This window comes from Gopherus flavomarginatus, chromosome 15 (genome assembly GCF_025201925.1).
Source record: "Gopherus flavomarginatus isolate rGopFla2 chromosome 15, rGopFla2.mat.asm, whole genome shotgun sequence".
In the NCBI taxonomy this organism is placed as follows: Eukaryota; Metazoa; Chordata; order Testudines; family Testudinidae; genus Gopherus; species Gopherus flavomarginatus.
The window spans coordinates 6,633,471-6,654,492 of record NC_066631.1 but is presented as its reverse complement, the minus strand read 5'-3'; the positions used below and the strand labels follow the sequence as shown (position 1 = coordinate 6,654,492).

At 40.8% G+C, this 21,022-nt stretch overlaps 1 protein-coding gene across 2 annotated transcripts in view; it reads right to left on the bottom strand.

Moving 5' to 3' along the window:
• TPCN1 (two pore segment channel 1) overlaps window positions 1–21,022 on the bottom strand; it is a 55,636-nt gene that overhangs the window by 30,929 nt on the left and 3,685 nt on the right. Inside the window, exons 2-4 of one of the 2 annotated variants that reach the window (XM_050923729.1) lie at window positions 19,804–19,926; window positions 3,220–3,344; window positions 205–381 (exon numbers count right to left, since the gene is read on the bottom strand). In XM_050923729.1, the coding sequence (XP_050779686.1) occupies window positions 205–381; window positions 3,220–3,252 (210 nt within the window). In that variant the 5' untranslated portion in view covers window positions 3,253–3,344; window positions 19,804–19,926. The remainder of the gene's footprint in view (window positions 1–204; window positions 382–3,219; window positions 3,345–19,803; window positions 19,927–21,022) is intronic. The other variant, XM_050923728.1, reaches the window with a different exon arrangement.

Sequence of the window (21,022 nt, the reverse complement as noted above, 5' to 3'; positions counted from 1 at the left end):
CATCATACACATCCTGTCTTGCTCGTTGATCTGAGTGAGCCTGATCTCATGGAAAAGGAATTCTTCCCTATCCATATCCAGTGCAAAACAACACTGCTTCTGCGCCCCCCATGCCCTTAAACAAACCAGATGGTATTTCTGGTGCTGCTGCCTTCTCTCTGTGCCCATCCACTCACGTCATCATTCTTTGACTGAACTACGTACATAGATGCCAAGGCGAAGAATGGGGACAGCAGGAGCCTCGCAGAGGGACAGCAGCAGGAGCAGCAGTGCCGTGATCAGCTCCATTAGGTAGAAAAGGTGATTGTGTACAAAGAGGTAGGCAGCCAGCGCTTTGGCATTCTTGGGGTGGGTGAAGAATTTATCATTGTTTTCTCCTTCCTGTAGATAATAATAGCAGCAACATTACTAATGTTTTACACTACAAGAGCACCTTCCAACCAAGGAACACAAATCTTACATACATCGAGTTAGTTTCATAAATTGCCCTGTGAGGGAAGTAGTGTTATTCCCATTTTACAGGCTGGAAATCTGATTCATTGAGACGTTAAGTGTCTTCGTCAAGTGACAGAGATAGGACTAGAACTCAGAAGCTTTGGGTCCCAAGGCCTTGCTCTAACCAGTAGGTAACATCGCATATATTATACACGAGGCACACCCCATTTTTTCCTGTATATATATATTTCAGTAGTACAAAATACATTAAGAGCTGTGAGCTTCCCTTTTAGAAAGCTATTAGTTTCTTAGGAAAAGGAAGTGTCCAGGTCATTTTGCAGGGTAGCCAAAGAAACTTAGCTAACACTTCAAATAAACTCTGGGGTTTTTTAATTATTTCCACATTTGTGACTTCCCACATCAAACTGATGAACTTATCCAGGACAGAACTCTAAAGAATTCAGATAAGCTCAGGGCCAACTGGTTAACAGTCATGGTTTCTTATCACAACCTCACAAAATGATTGTGCAAGGAACATCCTTTTGTAGAACACAAATACTGTCCAGTACATTCTGGAAAGGAATGTGGGAAGCTGGAGACCATGAAAAATTAAAGCAGTCTATACGCTGATGTGTCATTCCCTCTTGCTTCAGGATCTTAACAATATTAAAGTTCAGTTACTCAACTCCAACAGTTTGCTTGCAACTGATTTACAGCAGTAGCTTTATTACTACTTTAGCTCATAAGAAAAAAGACTGCTCTGGTTCCAATGAGCTTACATGTAAATAGCTCTCAGTCTTTCAATATAAGACCATCAAGCAGCCACTTCTATTGTTTAAACTAGAGGTTCGCACACTATGGACCAGTGGTGACCTGCAGAGCACTTGCTGGTTTGTCTGAAGTTGTCACCTGGTGCTGGCTAGTTTTTTCCAACTGGGACGGTTAAATATATGTTAAGTATGCCCATAACATTACATTTCTAGGTAAGGCAAGCAATTGCTTCAGTTATTATGAGGATGTTAAGCAATTATGGATGGGAGGTTGGTACCTGTGGTCAGGAGTGGGAGATGAGGTCAGGTCCACAGGACAGTTTTTCCATTAAGAGGTGATTGACACTATAAATGCGAGCTAACAATCCCAACTACACATATAAAATGATTGGGTCTAAATTAGCTGTTACCACTCAAGAAAGAGATCTTGGAGTCATTGTGGATAGTTCTCAAAAGCATCCACTCAATGAGCAACGGCAGTCAACAGCGAACAGAATGTTGGGCATCATTAAGAAAGGGATAGTGAATAAGACAGAAGTTACCATATTGCCTCTACACAAATCCATGGTACACCTACATCTTGAATACTGTGTGCAGATGTGGTGCCCCCATCTCAAAAAAGATATATTGGAATTGGAAAAGGTTCAGAAAAGGGCAACAAAAATGATTAGGGGTATGGAACGGCTGCCACTGAGGAGAGATTAACGAGACTGGGACTTTTCAGATTGGAAAAGAGATAACTAAGGGGGGGATATGATTGAGATCTATAAAATCAGGACTAAGTGTTATTTACTCCTCATAACACAAGAACGAGGGGTCACCAAATGAAATTAATAGGCAGCAGGTTTAAAACAAAAGGAAGTATTTCTTCACACAATGCACAGTCAACCTGAGGAACTCTTTGCTAAAGGATGTTGTGAACGCCAAGACTATAACAAAGGTTCAAAACAGAAATAGATAAACTCATGGAGGATAGGTCCAGCTATTAGCCAGGATGGGCAGGGATGGTGTCCCTAGCCTCTGTTTGCCAGATGCTGGGAATGGGCGACGGAATGGAGTCACAGAATGGAGTCACTTGATGATTACTGGTTCTGTTCATTCCCTCTGGGGCACCTGGTATTGGTCAATGTCAGAAGACAGGATACTGGGCTAGATGGACCTTTGGTCTGATCCAGTATGGCCATTCTTATGTAAGGACTTCATCCCATGTAGTCATCTCACAAGGAAAGACCAATTCTCAACAGTTAAGTGCAAGCTCATGTTCTGTTTAACTGTTAGCATATTAACAGTCAGTTCGGTGATCCAGATTGCAAACAAGACAAAAAACCTAAACCAGATGAAACAAGCTCCCACTCAGAGACAGAGCTAGCTTTACATCAGCAGGGCATTCTTATCCAGGCCTTACCAAAAACAAACTTGCAGAATGAAAAAGAGCCAAATTCTGCCTTTTGGTAACTAACCAATTCAGAACATTCTCGGGCCGCTAAGCCCTCTTATTCAGATAGCAAACTCTAGCCTGAAGCTGCTAATTCAGATACACAATCTGAGTGCTATTTAAGTTATGTCTACTTCATTTCAAGGACATCATCAATATGGCAATTGGTCAAGACAGCAACAAGAATAATTCTTGGATCTCTACTGTATGTGTCATAATCAGACAGACAACGTATAAACTCAGTAAACTTCCAAGATAAACATGAGTTCACATTAGACTTGAATGAGGTTGAATATTTTCTCAGAATCACACAGTGAGTCTGGCAGAGTTAGGAATAGAACCTAAATCTCCCAAGTCCTCATCTTTTGTTCTAACTATAAGGAGACACTCCCATATAGAGAATCACCCCTGCAACCTCGAAACTTCACAAATACAGTATATTTAATAATGATTATGATTTAAAAGCCCACATTACCAATTTACACATCAAAGGGTTACTGCCCTGTTCACAAGCCCTTGATGAACAATTTCAAACACAGGGTGGATACTTCTACCACAACACTGAATAGCAGGCCTTACCTGGAGGTAGATTGCTGCCTCTTGGTAGTTCATTTCCCAGTTGTGTCTTGCAGATCTTTGCTGAGAATGGTAGTCCCCTGTTGCTGGGCTAGACACATCATTAACAATGTCATAGCTGCCTCCATCTGTATCCGTAAGATTGGGGGTGGGGAGAAGAGAGAGATAGATACGTACAATTAAATAGGCTCAATTTGATCAAGAGAATGCACCAGCCTTGTCTAGAACACAAGCAGGTCAGGTATCATGTAATAAGACAAGTGACAAGCACCAAGTGACAATGTAGACACTGGCTAAATGATTCTTCACAAGAAGCAGCTTTCAAAAGCTAGCATGTTATGATCAGCTCTCGAACTCAGCAGCACATGAGCATTTTATAACAGGATATGCCAGATTCTCTCAAAACAGAGTCAACTGCCCATTTAAGATAAGAAGATTGTCTCTTGGTTCATGACATTAATGCTTTCAGGTTCATACCTCTACCATAAAGAGCAACAAATTAAGAGGAGATGGCAAACTTCTGAAAACCTCTTAGGGGGCATGCAACCCAGAAAAAAACACAAAAAAAAATACCGCAAAACTTTATTTTTAGACCGAATACTAGGGAAGACTAAGGAAGAGTAATGGGCTACAGCAAGCAACAGAAACTAAATCATAATATTTAACATTGAAAGACAGTGTTATATTTTCAGAGCGCTCTATAGTCATTAATTCATCTGCACAATGCTCCTGCAATACAAGTAAATATCAATATCCCCATCTTACAGCCTAAGAGAAAAAGTTAATTGTCTATCTTCATGTTCTAGGTTAGTTTAAAACTTCTGGGGTCTTTTTAATCTCTAAAGAGCCACACAAACAGTGTGCTACCATTTATATAAAGATTCCAGAGACAAAATCCTTGTATAAAAAAGGGTATTAGGGATAACTGCAATATTTCCTCCCCAACTCAAACCCTAAAAAGCAAGGAAACAAGTTATAGGACACTACACAGCAAACTTCCTATGACAGTGACATTGTCGGTGGGCATGTGTGAAAACCAAATACTTGCTGACATGGAGGTTGTAATTGCACTACCACAAAGACAACACCCCCCATGTCCAAAAGGATCATTATCCCTGTTTTACAGATGGGAACGGAGGCTCAGAGAGGCTAAGACTTAATTTTTCAAAAGTAATCAGTGATTGCAGATGTCCAAGTTTTTGATGGTTGCTCAGTCAATCCTTTTTGAAAATTAGGTTCCTTTAAGGTTTGGATACCCAAAAACAAGAGAGAGACACCGCTACCTCGATATAACGCCACTCATTATAACACAGTAAAGCAGTGCTCTAGGAAGATGGGGCTGGGCACTCCGGTGGATCAAAGCAAGTTCAGTATAACACGGTTTCACCTATAACGTGGTAAGATTTTTTGGCTCCCAAGTACAACGTTCTATAAGGTAGAGGTGTACCAAAAATTCACGTGTCACCTTTTTAAAACGTTAGGTCTAAGTAACTCACCCAAGGTCACACAAGAAGCCCTTGGCACAGCAAAGACATGAACCCAGTTCTTCTGAATTCCAGTCCTGCACTTTAACTACAAGGTCAATCTTCCTCCGTGGTAGTTTCCTTACAGAGGTACACATAAGAATAGTTTTGCCAAAGTCTCAGCATGGGAAGTAGTTGGATTTCCCTCTACAAAAGCCCCAGTCCTGTTGTTTCAAAGTTTCTATGCAGCAATTCTTAATCTCTGTGTTAGGAGCAGCACCCTACCAAATTCACATCTGTGGAAAAAAGTGTCACAGACCATGAAATCAGACCTCCCCCATAAAATCTAGCTATTGTAGGGGAGGGACAGGGCTGCAGGGGGCATGTCAACCGAGGGCTCCTACTGTGCCCTCTTCTCCAGCTGCAAAGGGACTTACTCTTCCCCTGCACAGCCACTCTGGGGAGGAGATCAAACCCGCCTTTGGATACCTACCCAAGCTGCATGAAGTTGCTGGAAGTGGGTCTGATTTCCCCCATGCTGCTGGGAGCACCCCAGCCAGGAGCTCCTAGCTGCTAGCCCCAGCCGGGCTGGGGAGGGACAGGACTTGCTCTTTTCCCTCCAAGTGTAGCCATGCTGGGGATCAGACCCACCCTCCAGGTACCTCCTACAGCTGCAGGAAGCTCTGGGACTGGGCAGCAGCCCAAGAAGCTGTCAGAGGCATAGGTAGGTCTGATCTCCCCCAGAGAGCGACCATGCAGGGGAAGAGCAAGTCCTGTCCCAACTCACTCTAGCTGGGACTAGCAGCTAGGAGGCCCTGGCTGGGGCGCTCCCAGCGCGGGGGAAGATCAGACCCACCTACACCTCCAGCAACCTCCTGTGGCTGCAGGAAGCTCCAGGGATGCTGCCTTCAGATCCCACGTCTAAAGGCAGCAGAGAAGTGAGGGTGGCAATCCCACAACCCACCTACAACAGCTTTTGGACACTCGCCCCCCACCCCCATGACCCTCTTTTGGGTCAGGACCCCCCCAGTTATAATACCCTGAAAATTCAGATGTAAACTGGAAACATGCAATTAACTAATTTTCAAATCCTAGGGCCATGAAATTGACCAGAATGGACCATGAATTTGGTAGGGCCCTAGTTATGAGACTATCTGGGGTATGGGGAAACTGTAATTGTGCTTTCATTTCTTCTCTCTTTGCTATAATGTTCATGCAGATTTGCTGAGGCACTTTGCAGCAAGGTCCTTCTCAAATGCCAGAATAACCCCATAAAACTGATGACTCAGTTCCTGTAGTACCCCTCTGGAAGCACTGGGTAGACCTGACAAATATTCTGGAGCACACCAAGAAGTAATTGAAAGTAACTGCCTATAAGGACATGGCATGCAAGGGACTGACAGCAATTGTGTCAATGCAGCATGACAATTGCATTCTAACTTGGAATCAAATGAACATAAACACAGCTGCAGAATGACCATAAAAAGCTTTGAGATCCCAAACTTCAAAGTGATCTAAACATGCAATGTTCAGTCAGTCTATTCTTTCTTTTCTTTTTTAACATGTGGATGAATTTGGTGACTATTTAATCCTCTCCTCCACTGAAGCTTCTATGAATGCAATGCAACAGAATGCTGAAGCCCAAAGATTTCTATTTATCCATGACAGGTGCAGCATTTTTTAAATGAAAGATTATAAATCGGCAAAAATTTCTTAGAGACCTTTAATTGTGGGATCTGCTTTATTATGTTTAAAAGGATTATGCGTGTGCGCATATTTCAAGGAGACCAACTTCCTTATGTAAATTTTAGCCTGACAGCAGAAGCTGCCAAGTATCCTGGTCAGAGAGAATGTTTAGTGGACTTACAGAGGGACCATGGTTTCATCAGTATTTGCTAACCTCTCAGCACATACACATTTTTCAGTCAATATAAAAAAAACTTTATATTTTCAAATCCCCAGCCCAACAAAGCAAAGACCTCATTGGGAACTCTGCCCAGCAGAAGGTCCAAATGTCATCCCACGACCCAAATGAATGAAGATTTTTTTTCCAGTTACACTCACCCACCCCCCTCTCTCGGAGCAGAGACTAAAATGGAAATTTCAAGCCCAGAACGGTGAAATGTTTAGAAAAGTTATTAGCATGCAAAGGAAACAGAATTATAATGGAAACCTAGTTTGTTGCCTTAACTGCACACAGTTTTGTAACTGGCACCTACTATTTCTGCATTTTTAAGTGTTTAAATTCATAATCCTAATAGTGCATTAATATATATCTTTGCTAAATACATTATTATAATTTGCTTAACAAAATTTCTGAAAATATATCCTGCAAACAAAATATTAACGGAAATGGAAACTCAAAAATGAACTCAACACATTAGCAATAAACATCCATTTGACCTATGGCAGGATTTTAGGGATAAATAGGGACCTCTGAAAAGCTGTAAAAATTGACCCAGAACCGAGGGTAAGGGGTGAGCTGTGGGAATCCTCTTAACTGCTGGTATCAACTGGCTGAGAGTACATGGCTACTTTCTGGAGACAAGTATATTTATACCGTTCCTATTTTTCGTCATTGTGAAATATCACCAGGACACGTGGGCCAACTGCAGTTTGAAAGCAACTTCACTTTATTTACTTCATAAACTGCAGCTCCTTTGTAGGTTGGGATTGTGTCCAGGTGCCTCATCCACTCACTCAGACTTGCCCAGTTTGATACAAGTCCTAAAATGATTGGAAGGCTTTCAAAATATCAGAACTGATTTATTTCATTTCTCTTCTTCAAAAATATTTCACTACCAACAAAACTTGACAATACCCACAAGATTTAAGAGCATCAAAACTTAAGGTCAGATCAATTTAGTCACACCAACATTTTGAATGGAAAGAAAAGGCAGCACTGGGTTAAACAAAAACTTTTCCAACATTTCATACACAAGATGCTCACTGCTGAAATACAAATGAGATGTCCCTGGGGGAACAAGTGCAAAAACAACAACAGCTCTCAGAGCCATGAGTCAGAAACAAACACTTTTGGAGACTGCTATGTATTCTCTCTGCCCAAAACAAACATCTCCATGCTAGTCTCACATAGAATGGAAGACTGATTAGTGAAGTGTCCCATTGCAGAACTCCATTTACTCTATCTGCTTATTCCCATTGGGTTCCAGAAGGTTGAGCTAGAATCCCAAGGCACTCGTATCATCTGGCTAAAATAATAATACATTTAAAATGTGACTCTCTGACTTTAGCTTGGCAGCCATCCAGGTAGCTAATTTCCTCAGCTGCTCCCCCGATAACAATGACACAGACTAATGCAACCTTTCACTCTGCTCCGATCATGCTGTGGAACAGCCGCAACGGCATTTACCATTAGCGTCAGGCTCAGTCAGATAGGAGGATCTCTCCATGGGACTCTTGGAAGAGTGGATAGCAGGCTGCTTCCACCACTGCATATCAGTCTTTGCTTCAGGATGCAGATGCAGGATACTTGGAGATGGCAGAAGGAGAAGAGTCAAACAATTTAAGTTCTCCCCTCTCTGTTGTCTGAAAACTTCCTTTCACCTTCAGAGGTTACTCAAGGTTTTAAGAACAGCTAAAACAACTAGATTCCCTTTTACTCTCTGCAAAACAAAACCCACAAATAAAACAATTTGTTCCTGTGTGGAAAGCGGCTCAAGGCTCCAGATAAAAGTTTGTCCCGGCCATACCAGAGACAGGATGCTTTGATTTCTCAGATGGCTTAGCAACTGGATGAAGAGTTTCTAAAATTAATTCTAGTTATAAAGCAAGGACTCATTTGCATTTCCCCTTTCTTTTCTTGGCATGCATCAGAATCTGCTCACCCCCACAAGTGTACTGCTAATGGGAAACGATTCTGCACAGTGCTGAGTGATCCATGTAAAGAACCTCCTCTCCCAACCAAACACATCCAAACATTGTTTGGAAGTTCATAATACAAAGGGTGCAAAGAAATAAGCCAGCTGAACTGCTCACAGAGATGGTAATATTTCCTCCACACTGATGTAACTTATCACAGACATTCCCTGGCCTGCTTACACAAGGCATCCGGAATGATACTGCAGGGATTCCAACATTTTCATTCACCAGAGCAAAGCATGCTCCAGTGTAAATAGCTTCCATATGCCATCATTAACAACAAACAAAATGAGAGAGAAAGGAGGGGCACAAAGAAAAAACTTTCCTCATGCTAAACAGCTCCCTTTAGTAAACAAAGTTCCCTGCCATTGGTTAGCAGCATAAGCAACTTCTGCCACTGAGATTTGGGAAAGAGGTACACAGCTTTTAGAAGTGGATCAATGCCAACACAACTTACACATGGCCATGTGTAAACTAGCATAAAGTATGCTGGTCCATATGACAGAACGAGGAGCGGAGCAATGAAAAAAGAAGTCCCCCTCTGAGTTGGGACAAATCTCCTTCACCATTCTGCATTTGAATCCAAGTTGACATCAATTTGGCAGAAGTCTTCAACTGCATTTCTTTGATGTAGGGTGGTTTGTTTTTCTTTAAACCTCTCCTCCCCACAACGAGCAAACGGATAAATATAAAGTTATATATAACAGCCTCTCTCATATTTCCCCAGATCTCCATGCCTGGCTTCTGCTTACCATATCCCCTGTGACTCTCTCTTTTCTGGATGTAACACACCATTTAAGGTGTTGAAGCAAAATAGCCTTAAGCTGCTTCTAGTTAGCTCCTCAGCTGACTACAAACCCTGGCTAGGAATTAACAGCCACTTAGTACAGCCAGGTCCTAGGGGTATCACAGTAGAGGGATCAGCACTATTGGTCCTTCTGTTCAAATACGTGAAGCCACTGGAAGGACACTGCAAGAAAGTATGGGAATGTAGTGGATCAACATCCTGCTTATATGCAAAACAGTACAGAGGCCCTTCTATCCCAAAGCCTGAAGTAGAGACCTGAATAAAATAAGAATTCAATCCAGGCAAAAACAGAGGTGATGACTGTTGACAGGAAGAAGCTTCAGGAGCAATGAAGTTACATCAGCATCATGAAGATGTCTGCTTTCCAAATGCCAACATGGATCTTGATGGAATTATCTCTGCTCCTGGACTCTCCTGCTAAGAGACTGCACCCGCTCTTCTCGGATGCTGACTGAGTCACAACAGTCTATACTTCCGACATTTCAAGACTAGTCTCACCCTGTGGGAGACAACCCTGAAACCCACCTGGAAAGCACTGCCAATGTGACATTTAGCTGACCATAGTATAGGTAGTGTGGGCCAAAGAGAGCACAACTCACCAGCGCTGTTTGACTGCCAGTTAAATTTTACATCTCCCTCTCTCTCTCTCATATATATACCAGATGAAGGAGGAACAATCATGGCTGGGCACTATGGGAAGCAAGTCACCTGAGGTTTTTTATTGGTTTGTTTAGGTTTTGGTTTTCTGAGCCAGTGGCTTGGTTACTGGGGGGCAGGGGATGAGAGCCATGGTCTTGTCTGGGAGAAGACCTGATGTACTTTACATTCATATGATGGTACCTGGATCCTATGGGTTGAGCACCTTAAATAGTAAGTGCAATAAGCATGCATGGGATCCATCTGGAGCAGGGATTAAAAATAAGATATCCAGAGCTGCCTGAACAAATTACTATTGTAATTTTGGTGCCCAGAACATACAGCGTGTCCCCAATGACAGGCATTGTCAAGCCACGATGTTTCAAGAGAAATAATATGTTGACTTGAAAGGTTAGCATGATATGCAGACAGCGTGTCATTAAAAAGAAAGGTTGGTTTCAGCCAATCACAATTGTTAGCAGCCACAAAGTATGCAAATCCCTGCCCTCTCATTAGCTAGACCCTCTACAGGCAACAAAATAATGCAGTCATCTCGGTGTCTTTTAATGCTGTCTCAAAAAGATTTAATTTTCAGCTATTTTAGCATAAAAAACTGGATGATACTTCCTGTTAACAATAACTGTAACCAAGATTATAAAGCAGCCTCGCCTTCTGCCTCAGTGTTTAGTCCACAATACAACTACCTCATAAAAATGAGGCACCCTCAAGTTAACATCCAAACGACTGGATTATGAACATTTTAAATGGGAGTTGAATACACATGCTGAAGGATGAACAGACCCCCTCCCCAGCATGGAAAGCTATTTTAAATATATTATCAACTCTTTTATAAGCCATGCTGCCTAATTTCTCATATCAAAAAAAAAAAACAACACACCCAGAAACTGCACTGTTTGACTAGATGAGTCTATGGTATCTGCATTAATGTTTGTGCTACACATACTTAAGATATTGGTATGCTAACGTTAAAATGTTCTAGGGAACCAAAGACAATTCTCATTTTTGGTACAACAGTGCTCCTAGTGCGCTACTGTAGTATGAGGTACCATGTTACCTGATGTACACATTACATCTTAACATTAAACTAACAGTTAGTTTGTAAAAGGATCTTTCTTATGTTTTTATCATTTGAAATTGTTTACAAGTCATTAAACAATCTCCTATCCAAACTTGTTTCCTTGTGGCAAGTACAGTGAATTTTCACATGAAAAAACAATGGAAAGGACAGCATAAAAGAGCAAAGACAAAAATAAAAACTTAACCAAGCAACCTCAGTTATTGCATTAAGACATGTACAACTCCCTTATGCATCTGTGCTGTTTGTTGCCTCATTTTGGGTGCTGCACTGATGCTTATTAATACACGAGTAGTTGTGGCACCTTAGAGACTAACCAATTTATTTGAGCATAAGATTTCGTGGGCTACAGCCCACTTCAAATGCATGAAGTGGGCTGTAGCCCACGAAATCTTATGCTCAAATAAATTGGTTAGTCTCTAAGGTGCCACAAGTACTCCTTGTTCTTTTTGTGGATACAGACTAACACGGCTGCTACTTCAAAACTTATTAATACAGAATTCCAACTTGTTGCCTGCTCCCTCACTCTCCCTCTCTGAGTCACTCTGTGGTTTGTCTCCTGTAATTGTGCTGACTGCCCAGTTTTCATCACAGGAAAATTTGATCACTGTTGAATTTCCAAAGACACGTCCTAGATTCACAGCAGCCATGCAGGGCCAACAGAAATGTGTTCCCTCTTTCATTTAGCTGGTCCAAAATACCTCTGGAAACCCTAAAGAGTCCTAAACTACATTACAACTATCCGCAGGCATCATTGACTGAACACTGACTGATGCTTCACTATGACAGAAGCTGCTACATGGACCAATACCAATTAGAAGCTTTCTATGGAGCACTGGTATACACATACTACAGTTTGAGAGCCACCCAGTTCATTCATAGTTAGTATATAAAAGTATGAAGATAATTGTTCAATTTATGAAGGGTTGCACCTGATTAAAAAAATATTGTTACTTATCACCAGTAGTTCTCGCTCTCCATCTGTATTGCCTTCACAGAGCCACATACCTAGCCCTTTTCCACAGAACCTTTTTGGCATTCAATTCCTTGGCATTCAATTCCTACACGGAGGCTTTCTGGATGTAATATCACAAGGGAGATTAACTACTATAAGCAGGGGCAGATTTCAATATTCTTACATCCAAAGTCTGATGACAAAGTACCTGCTCCTTTCTGCATTGCTCCAGTTGCTGAAGTCAGATGTTGTTTGAATTCAGGGGATTCTGACTAGCAAAATACATAGTCCCACTTATTTCGACATGTTGGGGTACAAAAGACAAACTAGATCCTTTTTGCATATATTTAAAATCCAAAACTACTTTAAGTTTCAGATCTTTTATTTTGACCATAACAGACCAAAATCAATCCTGCAAAAAGGAGAACCCTCAAACCACAATATAAAATTAGTCTCCATAAAGTGATTTTGATGGCCATTTTGTCAGTTCTTTCAACTAGTAGTATGCTTATGTAATCCTATTAGACCTCTGATATCCCATTATAAATACATACATAAATTCTTATAACTGACAAATCTTAACTCCTGAGGTGAAGACAGGGTCTGCAAATTTGTTTCCAACAGGGAGAAAAAAAAAAAAGTCAACTTAAGTTGTAAGATCCATGTTTTCAAGACTACTACTTAAGCATACAGCTACCCTACCGTGTTCAGTAGGAGAAAGGCAAGCTCCCTCTAACAGTATAAATGCAGAAAGGTCAGTCAAAGAATGCATGAAACAGAGCTTTTAATAGGAGTGTCAGAAAGAAATCCAGAAAGACAATATCTGAACTCCCCCACTACTGTCCATCTTTAATACAGTAAGTTAAAATGAATGTTAAATATTCTCTCCAGTTTTGCAGCTCACTTCTAATGTAATGCTTTCAGATGTCAGCACTGACTATTTCTTAAGATGAAATCAGAATGAAGTAATCCAAAACTGGCAGTGAAAAGAAAAATGTGATATTAACACCTGAAGACAAATATAGACTGGAAAAATCTGAAATTTGTAAGTTTTGTGGGAAAATCTGCATTAATCAGTAAAAACGGAACCCACAAGAACCTGTTTATAAATTATCTCTCTGCTAGCTGAACAATTTTACAAAGTACACCCTTAATTATAGTGATAAATCTCTGTGGTATTAAAAATATGTTCCAGCTTGCGATACCTGTGGAACACATTATCACCTCCTCTTCCTTCTCTACTCTGGCAGAACTGGGGAAAAGAAGTTGCTAATAGCCCATGAGCCTGTATAAAAAGGAATAAGGAGAATCCCTGACTTCTTGTCTCACTAAACTGCTGCCCAAGGAAAATAAAGAGGAACTGCGTAAGATCAGCCCCAACAAGATTTAACAGGGAGTAAAGATACTATCTTCCAGAGGCTTACCCACAACTGCAAGATTTATAAGTTTTTTTAGGTCATGAGGGATCATTATAAACATCTAATCTGACCTCTTGCGTGACTCAGGTGACAGGACTTCCCTGAACTAACTTCTGCTTATCTGTGGTTGCTAAAGCATATAATTTAGAAAAATATCCAATCTTGATGTAAAAATTGCTAGTAATGGAGAATCCACCAGAACTCTTGATAAAGAGAACGAGGAGTACTTGTGGCATCTTAGAGACTAACAAAATATCTCTTCCTACTGTATTTTCCACTGCATGCATCCGATGAAGCGAGTTTCAGTCCACGAAAGCTTATGCCCAAATAAAATTTTTTAGTCTCTAAGGTGTCAAATACTCCTCGTTCTTTTTGCTGATACAGACTAATACAGCTACCACTCTGAACTCTTGATAAGTTGTACTAATGATTAATTGCCCTCACTGTTAAATTTTTTTAACAGTATTTCTAGTCTAAAGTTGTCTAACTTCAACTTGTAGCCATTGGCTCGTTATACTTTTGTCTGATAGTTCGAAGAGCCCTCTAGTACCAAATTTCTGTTCCACATGTAGATACTTACAGGCTGTGATCAAGTCACCCAATATCTTTCTCTTTGATAAAGTAAATAAATTTAACTCCTTGAATCTTTTGTTGTAACAGACAGGTTTTCCAATCCTTTAGTGGTTCTCATGGCTTTTCTCTGAACCCTCTCAAATGTTTCAACATCCTTCTTGAAGCACAGACAACAGAATTGGACAAAGTATTCCAGCAGCGGTCACACTAGTGCCAAATACAGAGGTAACATGAACAGGGGAGCACTGAGTTTAAGCATCTAAGGATCGCATTCACCTTTTTGGAAGCATTGCTTTAGTTTCTTAATCAAAATATCATAATGCTACCAAGTCTATTACATCAACACTATTCTCTTTATTAACGAAACTTGTAATGTCATAAAAAGATAAGGTTAATTTGACAAGATTTTTTTCCCATAAATCCATGTATATTGGCATTAATAAAAAAAGTTCGATAATAGATATTCCACTATTTTACCTGGAATCAATGTCAGGCTGATTACAGGCCTATAATTATCTGGGCCATCCCATTTACTTTTTTTAAAATATGGGCACAACATTAGCTTTGGAACTTCCCCAGTGTTCCAAGACATTGGGTTAAAAAAAACCAAATACGAGCATTAACGTTTCAGAGAGCTTCTCATCCAATTCTTTTAATATATTTGGATGCAAGTTATCTGAACCTGCTTATTTAAAAGATGTCCACCTTTAATAGCTGCTGTTTAATATCATCCTTAGTTACTGTTGGAATGGAAAAGTATCAACATATGATTTGAATACATCATATGGCTTTTCTCCAAATACAGAACAGAAATATTTACTGAACACTTCTCCCTTTTCAGCATTAATGAAAATTCTACTATTTCCACTTAATAATGGACTAATCCCATTGTTAGCATTCCTTTTTTCCTAATATACTTAAACTCATCCATACTATTCTTAACTCTGCTGGCCATAGATGTGTGTGTGTGTCTTTGCGCTTTAGCAATTTTCTAGTTTCCTAACTTCTAGATTACATTCTCTACCACCTATTTTATCCTCCCTCCCCTCCCATTTATTATGTTGTTTATTTTATAGCCGGTTTTACTTTCCCAAAAGCAGAACACTTAATGTGCATACAGGTTGCAAAGCAGAGTCAAAGAATAAAGTGACATGGCCAAGTAACACCCAGCAAGTTTGCAGTAATTGCGGTCACATTTCCAGTTGTTCTGGAATGACCACCACACTACTAAGTCTCTGCCCCACCCAGGCATCAGTAAAGAGGTGCGACTGTCCAATACAAGGCGTACTTTCAAGTTTCAATGATGACTTACTGTTGACAAATTAATAAAATAATCAACTCGAGTTAGCAGTGTCACCTTGCAGGAACATTGCGTGAAGAGGATAGCATTTGGACCGTGAATGGCCTTCCTCAAGATACACTTTTCTGAGGTCATTATCAACCGTGGTGCCAAGTGCTGCTCACCCCACCCAGGCAAGCAGTCCCACTGACATCAACGGGACAATTTACATGAATAAAGCAAGCAGGATTAGACTATGGCTCAATACTTCAGTTACTATTCAAGAAAACACCAAAAGACTGATGACCCCCCGCACCCCCCATGTGGCAGTCTCGATATTTTCCCCTTAACATATCTGGTCACCCTAGTGGAAATACCATTCTACTCAGACCCACCATTTTTCCTAGGATTCCCCCACCCCAGCTTAGAAATAGCACAACATATTCCTATGCCTTCTGGAGCCCAATGATTGCAGCTGATGGATTGCAAAGGAATAGCTCTGGAGGAGATAATGCTTCTCTTTACCTCCTTACATGTCTGGTTATCTCTTAAATGGCAATATAATCTGCATTTAGAAATGGGATGAGGCCAAACTCCCTAAAACGGCTGGGCCCTGGAGATTTTTTCATTGCTCCTACATATGGAATTATGTGCTCACGCCTCAGTTTTATGAGCATTGCCCTCATTCAACCCAATGCACAGATGTATTTATGTATTCCACGCAATACATTTAATGGGTTACATTATCTTCCTGTATGCAGCTTTTCCCCCATGACTGGTAAAAGTAAATGCCACAAACTATATTTTGTTCTCATATAAATAAATTCACAGAGGACATCAGAGATTACCAGATTATGATTTACAGAAAAAAAACAACAGCATGTACCATATTTGTTTATATTTCCAAGGCATCTCTCATCCTAGCATCTGAGTGCCTCACATCTACTTGTATTGATATATGTTCCATAATTTTTTATTTCCTCTTGTGCAAGAATAAAAGCATTGTTGTGAATAGGTTTCACCAGGTCAGGATAGCTCTCTCACATGTAGTAAGCAGTGTTTTTTGCCTCCCCAATGACCATGACACAAGCCTCTTAAAATTCTGATTTGATCTTAGGTTTGTAAGAGCACCTCTTTGTCAGCTGTGAAGTTGTCCACCATCAATACCGAGCAACTTGGGGTTGAACCAGAGATATATTTAACTTTCTTTTCCCCCAAAGGGAAAGAGTTCCCATGTCTCCTCCATGGCATGTGGGAGCCTGAGCTTTCCATTCAAATGCTCAATGGGTACCAATAGAATCCCAGAGCCACTCGACAGTTCACGTAAAGTTGCACTTAAAGAACTACTCAGATTTATACTCTAGGATGAACATTTCCTTTTTATTAAACACATTGCACAATTGTGCTATAAACACATGGAAATCCTTCGAAGGTGCATATCTAAAGCCAGAGCCTGTCAGAGAAAATGGAGACCTCTCAAACTCATTCCACTTTCCCCATTTTAGAAAATCAGAAATTGAGTGTTCTGGCTCATAAATTCTACTCCTGGTGAATGTGAGCGTAGAACCCCAGAGGCAATCAGGAAAAGGCAATCAACAACAACTCTAACCACTGCACAGATGCTGCTGTGTAGTTCATACAGCGCTTCTTAAAGCATTCGGATGGATAAAATGGGATTTCAACGCAGGGGGGCTGAGGGCAGCAGGCAGGATCCCTCAGCGAAGACACCGAGGGCAAAGGAAGTTCTGAGGAGCATCATATTGGTTATGATGAGCTAACTCAGCATGCTCAGCTTTTGCTCATTTTAATCTGCCAGTAAGCAAACTTGGCCATACCAAACATCCTGCTTCTAAAATGCTCTAAAAATCCACAGGAACCATAAAAAAAAGAGGAAAAACAAACTGATGTCTTCCCTGGGAAGCCATGAAAAGCTAATAACTATTTGTTTCCAACTGTTGTTGGGTTTCCTGTTGTCATTTCAGAATCACAGTCTGAATGTTTTCTAGCTCTTTAAAACCTTTTATAGTTCCAGGACCACCTGTTCAAATACTTTGACACTACTACACATGTGCACTTCTCTATGCATCCCTCAACACAAACCATCAGCCTGGGAAGGAAACACTTAACCTGTTTTTCTGTTCTCCTATCACGCAGAGCCAAGATGTGCTGAAGAAAAATGCAGATAGCTTTCTCAAAGCATCAAGGTCATTGTTGGCTTCTACACAAAAGGGGAGATGAGTGGCTTCCAGATTCTTCAATCCCCATTTGTCATACTCTTAATGACTTACGTTATGTGGGTATAAAACTGGAAATGTGTTTATAATTCTGGAGGTAGAGTGGTGAAGAGAAGGGTTTTACTTTAGCATAATTACTCCAGGGGGAATTCTGTGCCAAAAAATTGAAAATTCTGTACACTATTCTAAAATTTAGCAAATTGTATTTGTCAAAACACTATATAATCATGCCAGTTTCAATTATTTTGGTAATTTATTTCAAAATACCTGTCAGCAAGTATGTCTGTTGCAATACAGACACAAAAATTCCCCAGGAATAGAGAGTTAAAGAAACCCCTATGACAACCCAGTTCCAGCTTCTCTTCCCCCTACCCCTCAGAGCCTAGCTGGGGGGCCAACACGCACACCCCCTACTCCCCAGTTGCCAGCCATGGGGCTCTCCCCAACCCAGATGCTCACACCTCCTACACCCCAGATGCCAGCCATGGGGCCCTCCTCAGCCCAGACGCTCACACCGCCTATTCCCCAGAGCCCAGGGATCCAGAAGGAGAAACAGCTAGATGCTGAGTCCCAGGCTAGCATGGCGTTGTGTCACCACCTCTTTCCTTTAGGGCATGCTGGGAACTGCAGCTACTGGGAACCCTCCAGTTCCCTCTCCCTCCCTCTGACCTTCTCTTCTATTTGTGAGCTGGGCTCTGCTGAGTCCAGCGGCCCCTATTGGCAGCCAACATCTCTGCAGCGCATTTCTGTGGGGCAATAGGGAAATTCTGCACACGCAACATTAATTTCTGCAAAATTCTGCATGGCACAATGGCGCAGAGTTCCTCCTGGAGTAAATAATGGAATCCTTTATAACACACCATGAAATGATCTTGTGCATCCTACTTCTGTGCAGAACAAGTAGGATGGGGTGCAGGGGGAAGTTGGACTATTCAAAATACCATTGTGGGACAGACAAGACAGTGACTTATGAAATTTATTATACTACATTCAACAGTGCAGCTGTTCTTTCAACAAAGTGCCCTACTGTGAAAGGAACAATGTCTGAATTAATGTAGATCAAGCTCCCCCCCGCCGACTGAAAAAACAAGACAAACACAATGAGTTCATGCTAACTGCAAGACAATCCTTCATAGTACTTGATTAAGTTGAGAGTTACTCTTCTATAGTTACCATGCACTGTGGTCATATATTACTTTTTTTTTTTTTGGCCACAGATGCTTTTGTAACGCATGGACACCACATTAAATTCAAGAGAGAGTATATATTTAAAAGTAACAATATTACTCTCTCTTACTACAATAATTATGCATAATTACAAACTCATACCCAAAGCACTGCTGTCTCACTAAAGCAGAGACACAAGGAGATGATGTGTTAGGAGTCTAGCACACAACTGTGTATTCTTCAGCATTAGAAGACAAACAGCAGCTCCTGAATGGAATGCAAATTGGAAACCAACCTTTCCAGACTTCATCCGAGTTTACAGGGCGTGGGCACATCACATCAATAATCACAGTGACAGGGGAACAGTGTTGAGAGAGAAGTCAGTACATTCTGATGTTTTGTGTGCTGATTTCTTCTGCTGTAATTTCCATCTCCTACAGCAGTGTTTCCTCAACCTTTCTGTGCTGGCAATCTCTCTATTTGAAAAAATTGAGACCCTCTAGCTACCTTAAGCTTGGCCTTTGGCTTCAGCCCCCCTGCTGCTGAAACCATGTAAACTGGCAGGAAGCAGGGCAAAAGCCAGGGGTCCCGCAAAGCTATCTAAAGCTGACTGTGTTCGCAACCTCCCTAAAACCACTCTGTGACCTCCGATAGGGGTCATGAACCCAGGCTGAGACACTGTCTTAGGAAGTCATATTGGAGACAGCTTTCCTTCAGGGGCAATTTGCTTTTCTAAAAAAAAGAGTTCCATTGTAAGTTATCTGGGCAAGATGCATATTATAAAAATCCCAGCAGACATTCAGGCTGTACAGTTGTGAGTTTGGGAAGAGATTTTTATCAGTTTGATGCCTCTCATTGAAAGTCAATGGGAATTAGGCACCAAACTGCCCTATACACTTTGGAAAAAAAAAAATCTCACCCTTAAATAAATATAACAGAATAAAAATACTTCATCACTACAAAAAAATTAGTCCTTCATAAAACATTAATTACTCCTCCCAGACCCACTGTGAGGTAGGTATAATACACATTTTACCAATGAGAAAACTGAAGCACGGAGAGGTTAAGTGACTTACCCTAGGTCAAAGAAGGAATCTGCGGCAGAACTGGGACTGGCACGCCTAAATTTCTGTCTCTCAGACCTGTGCTCAAGCCATGATTTATCTCCAAATGAAGTAGCTGAAGCAACACTACTGGAACTATTTAAGAGGAGATCAGTGGTACGAGAAGGCATGTTATAGGAAAATATACTGCATGATATGTAGAAAGTTTAAGATTCTGCTATCAGATCTCATGAATTACCAGGTCAAATGCAACCGCCTTGTCTGCCCTCACTTCCCCTCCCCATTATTTTAGTCACAGTCATCAATTTCCACATAATCTGTGTGCTGAGTCTGTAATGTCACCTTTCAAATCTCTCACTGCCATTTGGATGATCAATATCTTCATTTCCTGGAAGGTTTTCAAAGTCTTCTACAAAACTAACTTTTAGTATCCATTTACTTTCAAAGCCAGCGAAGTCAAAGACCTCCTTGACAAGGAATCTGTTTCCTCAATGAACAGAATATTAGCAGAAGCACAGATAGTTTGCTGGAGATTACAGTATTTTCAAAAGAGCCAAAAAGCTGTTCCCTACTTGTTTTCGCTAGGAACATCAGAGGATGTGGTGCAATTTCACATCTGGGGAACTCTCACTCACTGGCTGCACTATAAAAGTTACATTATTAGATGATAACAAGGATATTTCCTAAAGAGATGCTAACTGTTCAGATATGGTATCCCTGCTAAGTATGAAGGGAAAATCCTTTTTCTTTCACTGCTGACACAAATATGTTCTTGAATCAGAATTTATACAAGGAAATTTGTATTCCTTCAAGCTTTATGCAGATTACAGGAGTCAGCAAGTGGATATTCACATCCCTGAATGCTTGTGTATTTCAGCAGAACTATGTCAACCATTCCTGGGCTAGATTCTAGCCCAGTGCTTTGGGCACGTGCCTACAAGTGGATAAGTAGATAAACTATTCAAAATGAACTGGTTTATTGTACATGATGTGCCCTTATTCCATAATTATACTCTAAAACTGTTCTGAGTTATTGAACAGAGCATCAGCCAACTGCACATCTGACAACTTTGCTCAAAGCCTCATTACAGTCCACTAGTTCCTTGATAGGATTTTTCTAATATCAAGACCAGAGAGTACTTGATAAAAAGAACTCCTTTATTCCCAACTTCTTATGGAAGTGTAGCACTTTCTCCAATACTTTGAGAACCTGTGATGAACACTCACACAG